Below are 14,168 nucleotides of genomic sequence, written 5' to 3'. Positions count from 1 at the left end.
GAATCATTCCAATTTTATCAATGAATCTAATAGAATTTGTTTTGGAAGCAAATCGGTCAGTATTAGTGATTGCAAAGAGCACGTGTCTAATAGTCAAGCAAAACATACTGATTCTGATAACATAAATCGCTATGACAGTTTTAATAGTAGTAACGAAAGAAGAGCAGAAGGAACATCATCCAGTGTTGACAATTTAAATACTATTTCTGGGGCGACCAATAGGTCTGTCATCGTGGATGTACACGTGTACGAAAATGAAGAAACATCTGCTGAATCATATTGAACCAAATTTAAGTAGAGTTTATTCGATCTTTATTTTCAATAAAATCGAATAATCTATTAGCTGAAATGTATAAGACGTGGTTGTTATAGTTTAGATAATCTTAAGATTTGCTTTACAAAAAGTTCCTATTACATAAAATGAGATTACTAAATGTATGAACATATAGATTTAATTAGAAAAAAATTGATACTATAATTTTATTAACATATGTTTTACGTTGACAAAGCTTTTAATAATAACAATGATAATAATGGAAATTTGGTGTAATGGAAAATATTGTAAATTTAATATCCGCGTGATAAGTTTAAAGAATAATTTCGACAAACTAGGAGAAATCAAAAGCATTGTAAGAAATTACGAAAGCATTTTTGTCTCTCAATATAATCTTATTCAAAATCCTCGGACGTTAAATTGAGAGAGCCATGTGACAATAATACTAACAGTATTTGGTTAATTTTCGAATAAGTTTTCTTTCTGACTTTTATGTAGTTTTTATTCCAGGCTTGTGCTAATAATTTCTTGACTGAGAGCATGGTAATGCATTCAATTTTGAATATTTATGTTTGTAGGTCATAATTTTGTTTATTTAAATTTAGTAGACGTTATTGCTTAGTTCCGTTTACACATCTATTTTGGGTTTTATTTGAAGTTTGGTATGCTGTATGTACATTTATCAATTTGAAGTATTATGATCTGTTGCTTACTTTGCTGAAGCAAAATACTCATAAAATAGTTTACGTATATATAATAGTGTAAGGTATGTAAATAAAAACTGTATTTAATTTCAATAATTTAAATTATTATTCATTGACAATTTTGTTAGAAATATTTCAGTTTTGCTTGGCTTTAAACGTAGAAAAGAAAATGGAAAATTCGTGAGAATTTATATTCATGTGAAATTTTATCGAACGTAAGTTTGTTAATTACTCTATGCATGTGTTAAAAGCGAATGAAATATTGCAGCTATAAAACAAAAGCAGAGTTTTAAATCAACAACAATATTTTGACACTCTTGTAATATAAAGGACAGAAAATAAAGTACCATTTATTAAAAATAAATTGATCATTATTGATACTTGAATTAATTAATATTGAACAATCATAATTCATTATTAGAAAAATAATACATTTAAAAAGTGGGTTTAATCGCAAAATATTGTATGTCTTGCAATTGTATGCTATTATTGACAATATATATTTTTGTTAAGAAAACAAGTATTATTTTATTAATTAACTCTCACCCACAAGACTTTATTTTTTACCAATTTACTAATTACATTTGTAAAAGGATCGCAAACCAATGTCACTGTTACTTTTTAATTTGTAATCTTTAAAGCATGCTATTTTTTCTCCTATATAAGACTAGGCAGCCTATTAATATATTATGTTTATTAATTTTTATCGTATTTTGGATTCCATCCACGCCTTAGTTATTGCAGCAGCTGTTTGGATTCTGGCGTCAATTCCATTGAAACTAATAATACTGTAAATGTTTGCCTTTGGTGCAGTTCTGTAAATAAGTTCAATAGCGCAAGCTCGTTTGCCAGAAAGCATACGCATCTTGTTAATCCAGTAAACAGATTATTACTACGTTAAACGAACAATTTAATAAGGTGTTTGTAAACAAAGAGAACTGACAAAATGTAATTAGTAAAATTATAGAACCAATTAATTAATTTGTATTTATCAATGTCAATCTATTCTCTTTTCCAGAAAGTACTATTGATAATTCTTAGCTATCTTTAGCAGTTGAATATAGTTATGAAAAAAAAATGAACCAATTCACAACCCAAGTTTCGTCTCGTTTGAAATTTATAAAATAGCTTTTAAAAAACTATAACAGAATTTACTACTAATTTTCTTTTAAATCTCATCAAATGGATAACTGTTTGCAGTGTTGTAAAATATATATCGGAGAACACTTAAATTTTTCTAACCGTCGCCCGAATACTTCCGTTTTTTCCGGTTCCCACCGTGAAACTGTCACTTAATTAATTTACTCCGCATCATACTTCCGCCTTCCCTTCCACGTCTTGTTTATTTACTATCCCACTTTACATTACTAACTCCGATTTGTTTACATCTCGTTGAACCTAACGCTCACTCGTTCTTCTCAACATATTACTGCTATCTCCACCATAGCCCAACTACCCCCCACTATATTCCCCCAACCAATCACTTCTCAACCTATCATCTCCGACATATAGGGAGGTTCTCTAACGGCGGCATATAGGAGATTCGTGTTAGTTGACTATAGCGCTCAGGATGATGGTTTCTGAGAACGCTGATTGGTCAATATCATGTAGTGCCAACATGAAATGGTCCGTTACCAATAGATGAATAAGAAAAATGAGACCCATCTGCCATTTTGGAGTGGAGAAGTGTTTACATGCTAGTTGTAGCAGAAAGAGGTGTGAAATGGAAAAATGTCAAATAGTGAGGTTACTAAAGTAAAAATAGAAAATAATGAATGGAAAGTAAGAATATTCTTACTTTCCATTCATTATTTTCTATTTTTACTTTAGTAACCTCACTATTTGACATTTTTCCATTTCACACCTCTTTCTGCTACAACTAGCATGTAAACACTTCTCCACTCCAAAATGGCAGATGGGTCTCATTTTTCTTATTCATCTATTGGTAACGGACCATTTCATGTTGGCACTACATGATATTGACCAATCAGCGTTCTCAGAAACCATCATCCTGAGCGCTATAGTCAACTAACACGAATCTCCTATATGCCGCCGTTAGAGAACCTCCCGTATATATACAGGGTGAGGCACTTAAGCCGCCCCAGAATACGAATGCCGAAAGAGGTGTATCTCTTTAACTATAAAAGATATTCAATTTTTCCATAGGACATTTTCGAAGCCTCTTATTATTTGCTTTCAGAAAGATTCTATGCAAAAATTGAATATCTTTTATAGGTGAAGAGATAAGCGCCTTTCTGCATCCATATTCTGGGGCGGCTTAAGTGCCTCACCCTGTATATATATATATATCACAACCTATTTCATACTTATGAATAAATTTTACTACATTCCAGATTAAACCCTTTTTTGCATAACTATTCATTAGATAAAAGTAAGAAAAAGTGGTAAGCTACATTTTAATTTGAAAAATCCTTAGTGCTTACGGAGATTCTGCGAGGATGCAGAAATTTACGTTTGTATCAACAAAACAGGTTTAGAGTATTAAATGTCGAAGCGTGAGGTACAGACGAGGTGGTTGGGCATGAAAGGCTGTAGAGAAAAGGGAATGTATAGAAAATAGTGGATATAATAAGCGATAATGATGGAATATTATATAGAATAGTGAAGGCTGAGGGTGTGTGGTGTGGATCAGGTGTCCGCGTGGCGAGATCGGACGATACTGGAGGGCAGTTCGACGGCCGTTACGACGATCGGCGTCGACGTCGCAGCGAACCGGAAGTCCAAGCAGCGACAGGTCGTCCTGCATCACCAAAGTTCGGCCAGCACAACACGAGAACCCCACACCGACGCACATGCCAACACACCCTCTGTCCGCCACGACACAAGGTACATTCTCAACATGCCTTCACCAACCAATTTTTCACTCTTTCTTCTATATACAGTGCAACTGGCATCATACATGAAAATATTTTTTATTACTATACTTATAGCTATGACCACCACAGGGCTATACATATATTCACAACACTTGTTTATTCTTTTCTAAACAGTGCAATTGCCACCGTCCATTCATATCACTATTTTCAATCACTTTGATCATCATATTTATAAGGTACACTTAATATTTATCATTGATAATCTTCCATCATGAATCTTATGCATGGATATTTCTTAAACTTTATCATAAACTTTATTTACACTTATACAGGTTCTCCCGCTTAAAATGCTATAGAAAATGGACAGAGACGCTTATCTGTTTAATTAAATGCAATATCAAATTTCTGCATAGAATGGTTTAGTCTATTTTTTTATATTAGCATTCAGAGAGGTGTTATGCAAAACATTCATGGCTGTGAATAGTTTTGGAAAGAAATGTTTTTTTACATTCACACAGAGACTTAATTACCTACAAGTGTTTTTTTTTTAGAAGAAGTGTTTGCTTAATGAAATATATCATGAAATGGAGCCTTCTTCTTTATCAAAGCCTAAGAATTAATTGCATTTTGAGAAAGTTTTGGTAATCGTGGAAGAAATTCTATGTTTAATAAACTTAACGGTTACTTCATTGCCTGAATTTCTAATTTGCTTGATGGCTGTACTACCATTAGGCTTGGCAAATCGTGAATTGAATTTGAATGTTTAGGATGGAACTTAGTCTTAGGAAACGCGAGAGTACTTAGTATTCATGCATGGCTTATGCACCAGCAGCGTTCAATTTAGAATTAGCAATCATTAATGCGAAATGTAAACTGCATGTGCAAATATTGATTATTGCATGACTGCAATTTAATTGAATGTAACAGTCACCACCTTGGCAGCAAGAAGTTGAGATGTGTTAAGTGAAATAATAAACCTGCAACTTTAGTACTGCTTTAAAGTATTTTCCTCGGCATAGCTTCAGCTTGAAAATTAACACAGTTAATTTGTGCCATCATTTTCACAATTTCATTTGTAACACAGCCTTGATAGTCTGGATGAAACCCCTTTTTTACAATCATCGCAAAAGTTACAGTTCAGCAGCATAAAACTTGCCAGATTCTCTAAAATAGTTTGGATTGTACAAAAGCAGTTTTAACGTCTAACTTTAAATAATAATAGCTGTTTGTCTTGAAATCTTTATACGTTGCAGCAAAGCGTAAGACAGTATAAGACATGCTTTCAAAGTTTCATTTAAAGTAATGCAAACTTATCATATTAGTATAACATTATAGCAACACAGTAATATCACTTCTGATACTCTCAGGAAGTATATTTGTGGTGTTCCAATGCACAAGTTCTCCATTTCAAGCACTAAGATTCCGAGTTATCCTAATGTAAAATAAATAAAGAGGTAACGTGAAAAGTGGGCATATTGGAAAGTGAAACGTATGGGTATGCCAGGTTTTGACGACCCTGGGACCAGCAAAACCACAGCGATTAGCCTCCGGCCATGGTTCATCGGAGGCTTCAGAGACCCGAGAGACCATCGAGGCCCACGAGGAACACGAGACAAGGGCTCTACTGTCACCAGGAAGTCCTGGAAAAAACAGCTCCATGACAGGCACACCGCCACATCGGCTTTGTCTGGAGACCAGCTTCACGTCCTTGCAGAGCCCTTGTATCGAAATTCCCCAGGCCAGCAGGGAGCTCAGCGTGGACTCCAGGGGCATCCCCTGGGAATACATCAGTCTCGCCTCCGAGCTCCTACAAACTCCCAGGGCCGAGTACTACAAACTGTAAGAATGCGACGAAAAGAAACTCTTTCTTAACGATCCTCCGGATGTGCTGATTTTTCTATCCACGATTTATCACACGCTCCGTGGAGAAGTCGCCGAGAGGGCAAATATGGCGGTTCAAGTGAAAAAATATTTCTCCCTTGTGTCTTATGCTGTTTTACTCTGGCCTTAACGACCCTGTTGCTAAAGCTGGGGCGTCGAATGTCAACGATTCAGACGGATCCTTTCGCCATGTTTTTTCGTTATATTCATCATTCCATGCACTCGTTCACTATCACTTGCCTAGTAGCTCATATTTACATTCTCGCCGAGCTCTCACCTTATTTATGAAGTATCACTTGAATCTTCTTGCTTTCTGTAACATCCAAGGGACTGCCTCTCTCTAATTCTGAATGTTATCTCTCAAGAGCTTTCATAAAAAATTTGATTAAAAAATAATTTAGGAGATACTAAATGCAACAATAAAAAAAGTTATAAAATGGTTATAGTCAAGCTTGAATTGTCATTTCAAGCTATAAAATTATATTCCTTGATCGGTACAGCGAAAGGATTCTATTTTGATGAAATTTCAAGTGATACGACATAAAGGTCATAAATTGATCATTGTTAATGCGGTGTGATTTTGAAACTGGTAGCAATTACTATTATTAGTGTTATTATATTTTCAAGAAATTAATAGTTTGCCAATTTCAAGATCAGACTTAATTATTTAATATATAACCACGCGAGGTTTTTGAGCATACATTGGATATTATTCTAGCTCACGTGCACCATATGCATTAAATTCTTTTTGTGTTAGTTGTGGGTAACAAAAACATTTATTGTAAAGTGTATCAACGGATATAAAACTGATCCATAATTTAACGATATACCACTTAAAGTGTTTACTCGATAAAAACCCAAGATTTAACGGAATCCCTTATATCGATATTACAGATTGAAAACGCTGAATAACATGTGGCATAATTTTATGTATACATATTGTATAAACATCGGTCTGTAATGTCGGTATGAGGGATGCCTTTAACTGTTTGAGGCTTCTTTTCTTTATAATGAATTGAATTTTTAGGTTAAATCGAATGGATTGGGAAGCATCACCGCGAATGGCGCCACTAGCAACACCGGAGACACTGTCAGAGGCTTCGAGCAACCCTCCATCACCGGTGCCTCCACCACGACCAATGAGGAGAACTCCGAAAATCTCGGGAAACTTGTCGACGGCGGCGGACGATCTGAAGAACAACCTCCACTTCGAGATGATGCTTTCGGCAAAGAATTATTTCTATAGGGAGGATGGTGCTGCTAGTAATAGCAGTGGAAACAGCGAGATGAGCTACGAAAGCGCCAAAAGCTTGGCAGCTGGTGGTCTTCCGCCGCCGGTACCAAGACGTCGTGACTCCGTTGTTATCAGAAGGTATAATATTTATTTACCTTTAGAGGTAAACTGCCTTTTATATGGAAATGCAATTTGGATTATATAGATTGTTTAGAATCTGTATATATGTATAATCGACCTTACTCAGTAAGGATGTACTTCATGCAGAAAAACACTATATAAACAAAATTATAATTTAATTTTAGGGAACACAGGGTTTGCACCGCAGCATGCTGCAGAGATGATTTATCGGAAAATTCACCGACAAATACTTCGTCGCATTCATCACGAGCTTCTCATAGCTCGCATCGTGTACAAATAGACTTTCCAGAAGAGGACATTGATACAAATGGCTCTAGTCATGATTTTTATGGAGCCAAGGTACACAGATAATTGCAATTATTTATGAAATTGCTGTAAAGTTTGCTGAAGAACGTTTTAAGTATTATATATGAGCAATTCCACCAATTGGGGAACTGGTTTACCGACGCACATCCCAGATTTTTTTGATATTCTCAGATCTTGTACTATTTATCGAAAGATGATTCTCTAATTTTTTTCAGAATTTTTTATCCATTATTTACGACGTTGTTATATTGGAAAGTTTTTAATTTTAAGTACGTCCTATCTTTTAATTAATTTTCTATACTTTTTCAAATAACTTAATAAATTTTGTTTACACATGATTTCCATGTAGAAAAATCTCACCTTTCCAGTGGAATAATTGATTTTCTAGTAACATCACTTTATACCGAAGAAATTAGCGTTTAAAGTATAAAAATCAATTTTTCAGGAAATGCGTATTTTTTTCTTTTTTGGTAGTAATTTTTTCATAAAGTTGAGAAAATTTCACATGGAACCTGTAATTTTCAAAACGGGATTTCTATTAAAACTCGTCGAATCGATAATAATAAAAAAAAAGAAATAATAAATAGTTTACCGCAAGTATTATGGACTATCTCGATCCTCAGGGACTTTTTTTCCAAGTATGACACTAGAGCCTGTAATATTTATTCGAAATGACTTAATTTTATTACTGTAAGAGCAGGTGTCTTGGCGTAAAAATCGGGATTACGTAGGAGTACCAATTTAAATTTTTTTAATTGCAGTAATAGCTCCCCCAATGTGGTTTTTCTTCTCTGTATATCATTTTTTATTTTTAAATCAACCTCAAACCTACAAATTTTAAACTTTAAACTTTCAAAACAAGAATATATTTAGGGTTGGGGAACAAAAATTTAGGTTGGTACTCCTACGTAATCTCGACTTTTACGCAAAGCCACCGGAACTTACAGTAATAAAATTAAGTCATTTCGAATAAATATTACAGGCTCTAGTGTCATACTTGGAAAAAAAGTCCCCAAGAATCGAGATAGTCCATAATACTTGCGGTAAATTATTTATTATTTCTTTTTTATTATTATCGATTCAACGAGTTTTAATAGGAATCCCATTTTGAAAGTTACAGGTTCCATGTGAAAGTTTCTCTACTTTACGAAAAAAATACTACCAAAAAAAAAAAAAAATACAAATTTCCTGAAAATAGCCTTCTGTAGCCAACATTACGGAACGAAAAACGAGGGAGAATTGTCCAGCGTTATTTTTCGACCGATTTTAATGATTTTGGGCTTGTTGGATTCATTAGGACTCGCACCTTGTCATATATAAAGCCGTATTTTCCAAAAAACGTAAAAAAATATAATTGTTTAAAAATTCGCATTAATAATATTTAAACGCAAAACAAATTGAAAAATCGGGCTTCTTTTTGACGAGGTGCCAGACCTAACGATTCCAACAAACCCAAAAACATTGAAATCGGTTGAGAAATAGAGCCATACCATTGTCCCGCGTTTCTGAGGTGGACGAAAAGCAAAAATTTTTAGGAAGGAAACTAGGCTTCCTCCCCTCTCGGGGCTCACGCTAACGTGTTTCCCCACTCCAGCATCGAAACTTACTACGAAGCTTTCCTCTCATATTTACGATATTCCCCTATCTGTAACTATACATATATAAATACCGCTAAAATAATGTTGAGAACATTTCATTTCGCCAATATAATGAAATTGCTAAAAATGCAATTATCATTTTGAAATAAAATTGTAGAAAAGGAGATTTCGTAATGCTTGAAATTTAGGGCATACGGCGAAACGCGGGACAATGGTACAGTCGTATTTTTCAACAGAATTTGATGAGACTAGTAATAATTAAAGCCATTCTTCATGTAGATTGTCCTAAAGAGCTCGCATTTTCGATAAAGCTTATAGTTTTTCAGCTTTGAACGATTGAACTTGCACGGCGCACAAATACATATTTCTTCTCTCGCGTAGATCAGCTGTTGCTCACGTCCATCTTCAATCGCTCATAACTGGAAAACTATAAGCTTTATCAAAAATGCGAGCTCTTTAGGACAATTTACATGAAGAATGACTTTAGTTATGACTAGTCTCATCAAATTCTATTGAGAAATACGCCTGTACCATTGTCCCGCGTTTTGCCGTAATTTCAGGTCTTCAAGCGTCACTGACTCGTTCATTCTGCTATTTCTTTCGAGCAAAGTAAAAATGCACCAACAACTTGGGTAGCATCATTGAATAGAGCATGAAAATGGGAGACGCTTTTATAATATTTTCATAATTTTGCAACGCATCTTTTGGTCATTATAATGCAAACTGTAACAAGATGCATACTCGGAGTATATAAAGTTGGCCTCCCATCTCCCCTCTGCAGCTTGTTGCCTTGTCCAGCGTATGTAAACCAGCATAGTAGGCCTACATACATACGGGTGCGACTGTGTTAGTGACTCGTGGAGTGTACTGTAAACAAAAACACAGCGTTTACCATGTATGTACGTGGGTCTTATTTTCAATCGCGAAATTGCCCTTCTAAATTTATTGCATTGCACCTTCTACGACAAGCTTCATAAGATTAAGAAATACTCATAGCAGCATGTACATTATCGAGAGCTTCTAATGTAATTTCTCAATGTGCAATCGTACTTTTATTTGTTCCGAAATAAATAGCAGAATGAACGAGTCAGTGACGCTTGAAGACCTGAAATTACGGTAAAACGCGGGACAATAGTACAGGCGTATTTCTCAATAGAATTTCATGAGACTAGTCATAACTAAAGCCATTCTTCATGTAGATTGTCCTAAAGAGCTCGAATTTTCGATAAAGCTTATAGTTTTCCAGTTATGAGCGATTGAAGATGGACGTGCGCAACAGCTGATCTACGCGAGAGAAGAAATATGTATTTGTGTGCCGTGCAACTTCAAACGTTCATAGCTGAAAAACTATAAGCTTTATCGAAAATGCGAGCTCTTTAGGACAATCTACATGAAGAATGTCTTTAATTATTACTAGTCTCATCAAATTCTGTTGAAAAATACGACTGTACCATTGTCCCGCGTTTCGCCGTATGCCCTAAATTTCAAGCATTAGGAAATCCCCTTTTCTACAATTTTATTTCAAAATGATAATTGCATTTTTAGCAATTTCATTATATCGGCAAGATGAAATGTTCTCAACATTATGGACGCGTTCACGGAGATGCTATTAACGGGATCCCTCACGCCTACTTTAACGACAGTTAAAGTCAATAAACAATTAGTTTAATAAAATTCAAATGCGAAGCAAATTGAACAATCGGGCGTTTGTTGGATAATGTGCCAGTCCTAACGAGTCAAACGAACTTAAAAACACTCAAATTAGTTGAAAAATAACGCTGTACCATTGTGCCGCGTTCTTGAAGAGAGGTTACTTTTGGTTATTTCCACTTCAAGAACGCGGGACAGTGGTACAGCGTTATTCTTCATCCGATTTGAGTTTTTTTAAGCTCGATTGACTCGTTAGAATTGGCACCTTGTCATAAAGAAGCCCGTTTTTGGAATTTGCTTCGCATTTGACTTTTATTAAACGAATTGTTCATTGACTTGTACTGTCGGTAAAGCACGCGTGAGGGATCCCGTTAACGCTATTTGACACTACTGCGCATAGAAAAATGACTGAAATGTGTGTGTGCGCAGTAGCATTGATAGCGTCTCCGTCAACGCGCCCTGTTTTAGCAGTATTTATATGTGTATAGCTACAGATAGGGGAATAGCGTAAATATGAGAGGAAAGCTTTGCAGTAAGTTTCGATGCTAGAGTGGGGGAATACGTTAGCGTGAGTCGCGAGAGGGGAAGAAGCTTAGCTTCCTTCCTAAAAATTTTTGCTTTTCGTCCACCTCAGAAACGCGGGACAATGGTACGGCTCTATTTCTCAACCGATTTCAATGTTTCTGGGCTTGTTGGAATCGTTAGGTCTGGCACCTCGTCATAAAGAAGCCCGATTTTTCAATTTGTTTTGCGTTTAAATATTATTAACGGGATCCCTCACGCGTACTTTACCGACAGTACAAGTCAATAAACAATTAGTTTAATAAAATTCAAATGCGAGGCAAATTGAACAATCGTGCCTTTGTAGGACAATGTGCCAGTCCTAACGAGTGAAACGAACTTAAAATCACTCAAATTAGTTGAAAAATAACGCTGTACCATTGTGCCGCGTTTTTGAAGAGAGGTTACTCTTGGTAATTTCCACTTGAAGAACGCGGGACAGTGGTACAGCGTTATTCTTCATCCGATTTGAGTTTTTAAAGCTCGATTGACTCGTTAGAATTGGAACCTTGTCATAAAGAAGCCCGTTTTTGCAATTTGCTTCGCATTTAACTTTTGTTATACGAATTGTTTATTAACTTGTACTGTCGGTAAAGCACGCGTGAGGGATCCCGTTAATGCAAATTTTTAAACAATTTTATTTTTTTTACGTTTTTTTTAAATACGGCTTTATTTATAACACGGTGCGAGTCCTAACGATTCCAACAAGCCAAAAAACATTGAATTCGGTCGAAAAATAGCGCTGGACAATTCTCTCTCGTTTTTCGTTCCATAATGTTGGCTACAGAGGCTAATTTCTTCGGTATAAAGCGATGTTACTAGAAGAACAATTATTCCACTGGAAAGGTGAGATTTTTTTACATGGAAATCATTTGTGAAAATTTTATTAAGTTATTTGAAATAGTATAGAAAATTAATTGAAAGATAGGACGTACTTAAAATTAAAAACTTTCCAATATAACCACGTCATAAATAATGGATAAAAAATTCTGAAAAAAATTAAAGATCGAATCATTTTTCGATAAAGGCCGGTATTCATAGTCGTTACTTATATTTAAGTCTGACTTAAAGTATCGATTGTCCTTTTTCACCTAACAGTAATAGAAAAAAATAACCTATGTTTAAGTCGGTCTTAAATATAAGTAACGACTATGAATACCAGCCAAAGAGTACAAGATCTGAGAATATCAAAAAAATCTAGGATGTGCGTCGGTAAACCAGTTCCCGAATTGGTGGAATCCTCATATATTTTTACTAGTTTTAATGTTTATGTTGCTATACTAAAGAACTGTTATATAGAAATCCGAAAACTGGAAACGGTAAAATATTTCGAAAACTAGACATTTCAGATAAAAATTGTTCAAGACATATTTTTATTATTGTTTAAAATTTATCATCTACTAAAACACTGGTGTAAACTTGGGAGAAAGCTCAGAGAGCATGTGAAAGTCACCTCGATATTTATAAATGAAAACAATTTTTTTTTCAAACGCTTTCCAAAACACTATATTAACCCTTTTCGGCCCAGATGACCACTTTTTTGGCACGTTTTTCAAGCTTGAAAATATTGTTGAAAAAAATGTTTGTAAATTAATGAACACATGTTTTCGATGTATTTTTTTGCGCTCTTTCCGATGATTTTATTCAAATTTGTGTAAAAATTCATTTAAAAAAGTTATAAATTAATTTTTACCAAAAAACGCAAAATTTTCTGCGTTGTACTTTCTAAAATGAATATTTACTTAGAAAAAACTGTCTGGGGATGGATTTTCACAAACATATATCGTGGCAGGAATGTCTAACCTTTCAGAATGTATTTTTTTTTTGCTAAAATTCAAGATGGTGGCCCCAAAATGGCGGCCGAAAAGCGAAATTTAATATTAAAGTTTCAAAAATTTTTAGGTTACAATACATCAACTTTAAGAAAAATTGTTACAGAATAAAATGTGTGTATAATTAACCTAAAAATGCGTCAGAATTTTTTCAGCAGTTTCGGAGAATTTTTTAATTTATTTTTTATTCAAGTTATTAACAAAATCGCCATTTGAGTCATGAACGCCTCAAATCTTCGTGAAAATTAGTATATACTGGTTTTTGAGGTTACTGATTATAAGTTCGTGGTCAAAAAATTAATATGGCGAATTTAACGTAGCATCTAATCGGCTACATTAAATTCGCCATTTTAATTTTTTGACCACGGATTTATAATCAGCAACCTCAAAAACCAGTATATACTAATTTTCACGAAGATTTGAGGCGTTCATGACTCAAATGGCGATTTTGTTAATAACTTGAATAAAAAATAAATTAAAAATGTCTCCGAAACTGCTGAAAAAATTCTGACGCATTTTTAGGTTAATTATACACACATTTTATTCTGTAACAATTTTTCTTAAAGTTGATATATTGTAACCTAAAAATTTTTGAAGCTTTAATATTAAATTTCGCTTTTCGGACGCCATTTTGGGGCCACCATCTTGAATTTTAGCAAAAAAAATACATTCTGAAAGGTTAGACATTCCTGCCACGATATATGTGTGTGGAAATCCATCCCCAGACAGTTTTCTCTAAGTAAATATTCATTTTAGAAAGTACAACGCAGAAAATTTGGCGTTTTTTGGTAAAAATTAGTTTATAACTTTTTTAAATGAATTTTTACACAAATTTGAATAAAATCATCGGAAAGAGCGCAAAAAAATACATTGAAAACACGTGTTCATTAATTTACAAACATTTTTTTTCAACAATATTTTCAAGCTTGAAAAACGTGCCAAAAAAGTGGTCATTTGGGCCGAAAAGGGTTAATGTATCAACTGCATCAAGCATTTATGAGAAAACTTATTTTAAAATTATATATATATATATATGTGTGTATGTACATACATACGTGCCTTATGCTGAGTTAATGTACACGACTGATTGCATACACACGTACAATCACTAATATAAAGTGCACCACTACAAACGTATCAAGCATAGGTA

At 34.4% G+C, this 14,168-nt stretch overlaps 1 protein-coding gene across 6 annotated transcripts in view; it reads left to right on the top strand.

Moving 5' to 3' along the window:
- The window catches only part of inaE (inactivation no afterpotential E), a 94,632-nt gene that overhangs the window by 78,618 nt on the left and 1,846 nt on the right, over positions 1-14,168 (top strand). For all 6 annotated transcript variants that reach the window (XM_066744114.1, XM_066744116.1, XM_066744113.1 and 3 more), the window contains 3 exons: positions 3,632-3,825; positions 6,724-7,068; positions 7,236-7,410. In XM_066744114.1, coding sequence (XP_066600211.1) covers positions 3,632-3,825; positions 6,724-7,068; positions 7,236-7,410 — 714 coding nt within the window. The remainder of the gene's footprint in view (positions 1-3,631; positions 3,826-6,723; positions 7,069-7,235; positions 7,411-14,168) is intronic.

This window comes from Prorops nasuta, unplaced genomic scaffold (genome assembly GCF_024137725.1).
Source record: "Prorops nasuta isolate Cenicafe-Biocafe unplaced genomic scaffold, Cenicafe_Pnas_1.2 PNAS00035, whole genome shotgun sequence".
NCBI classification, from domain to species: domain Eukaryota; kingdom Metazoa; phylum Arthropoda; class Insecta; order Hymenoptera; family Bethylidae; genus Prorops; species Prorops nasuta.
Note: the sequence above shows the minus strand (reverse complement) of the source record. Positions and strands in the feature narration are given on the sequence as shown.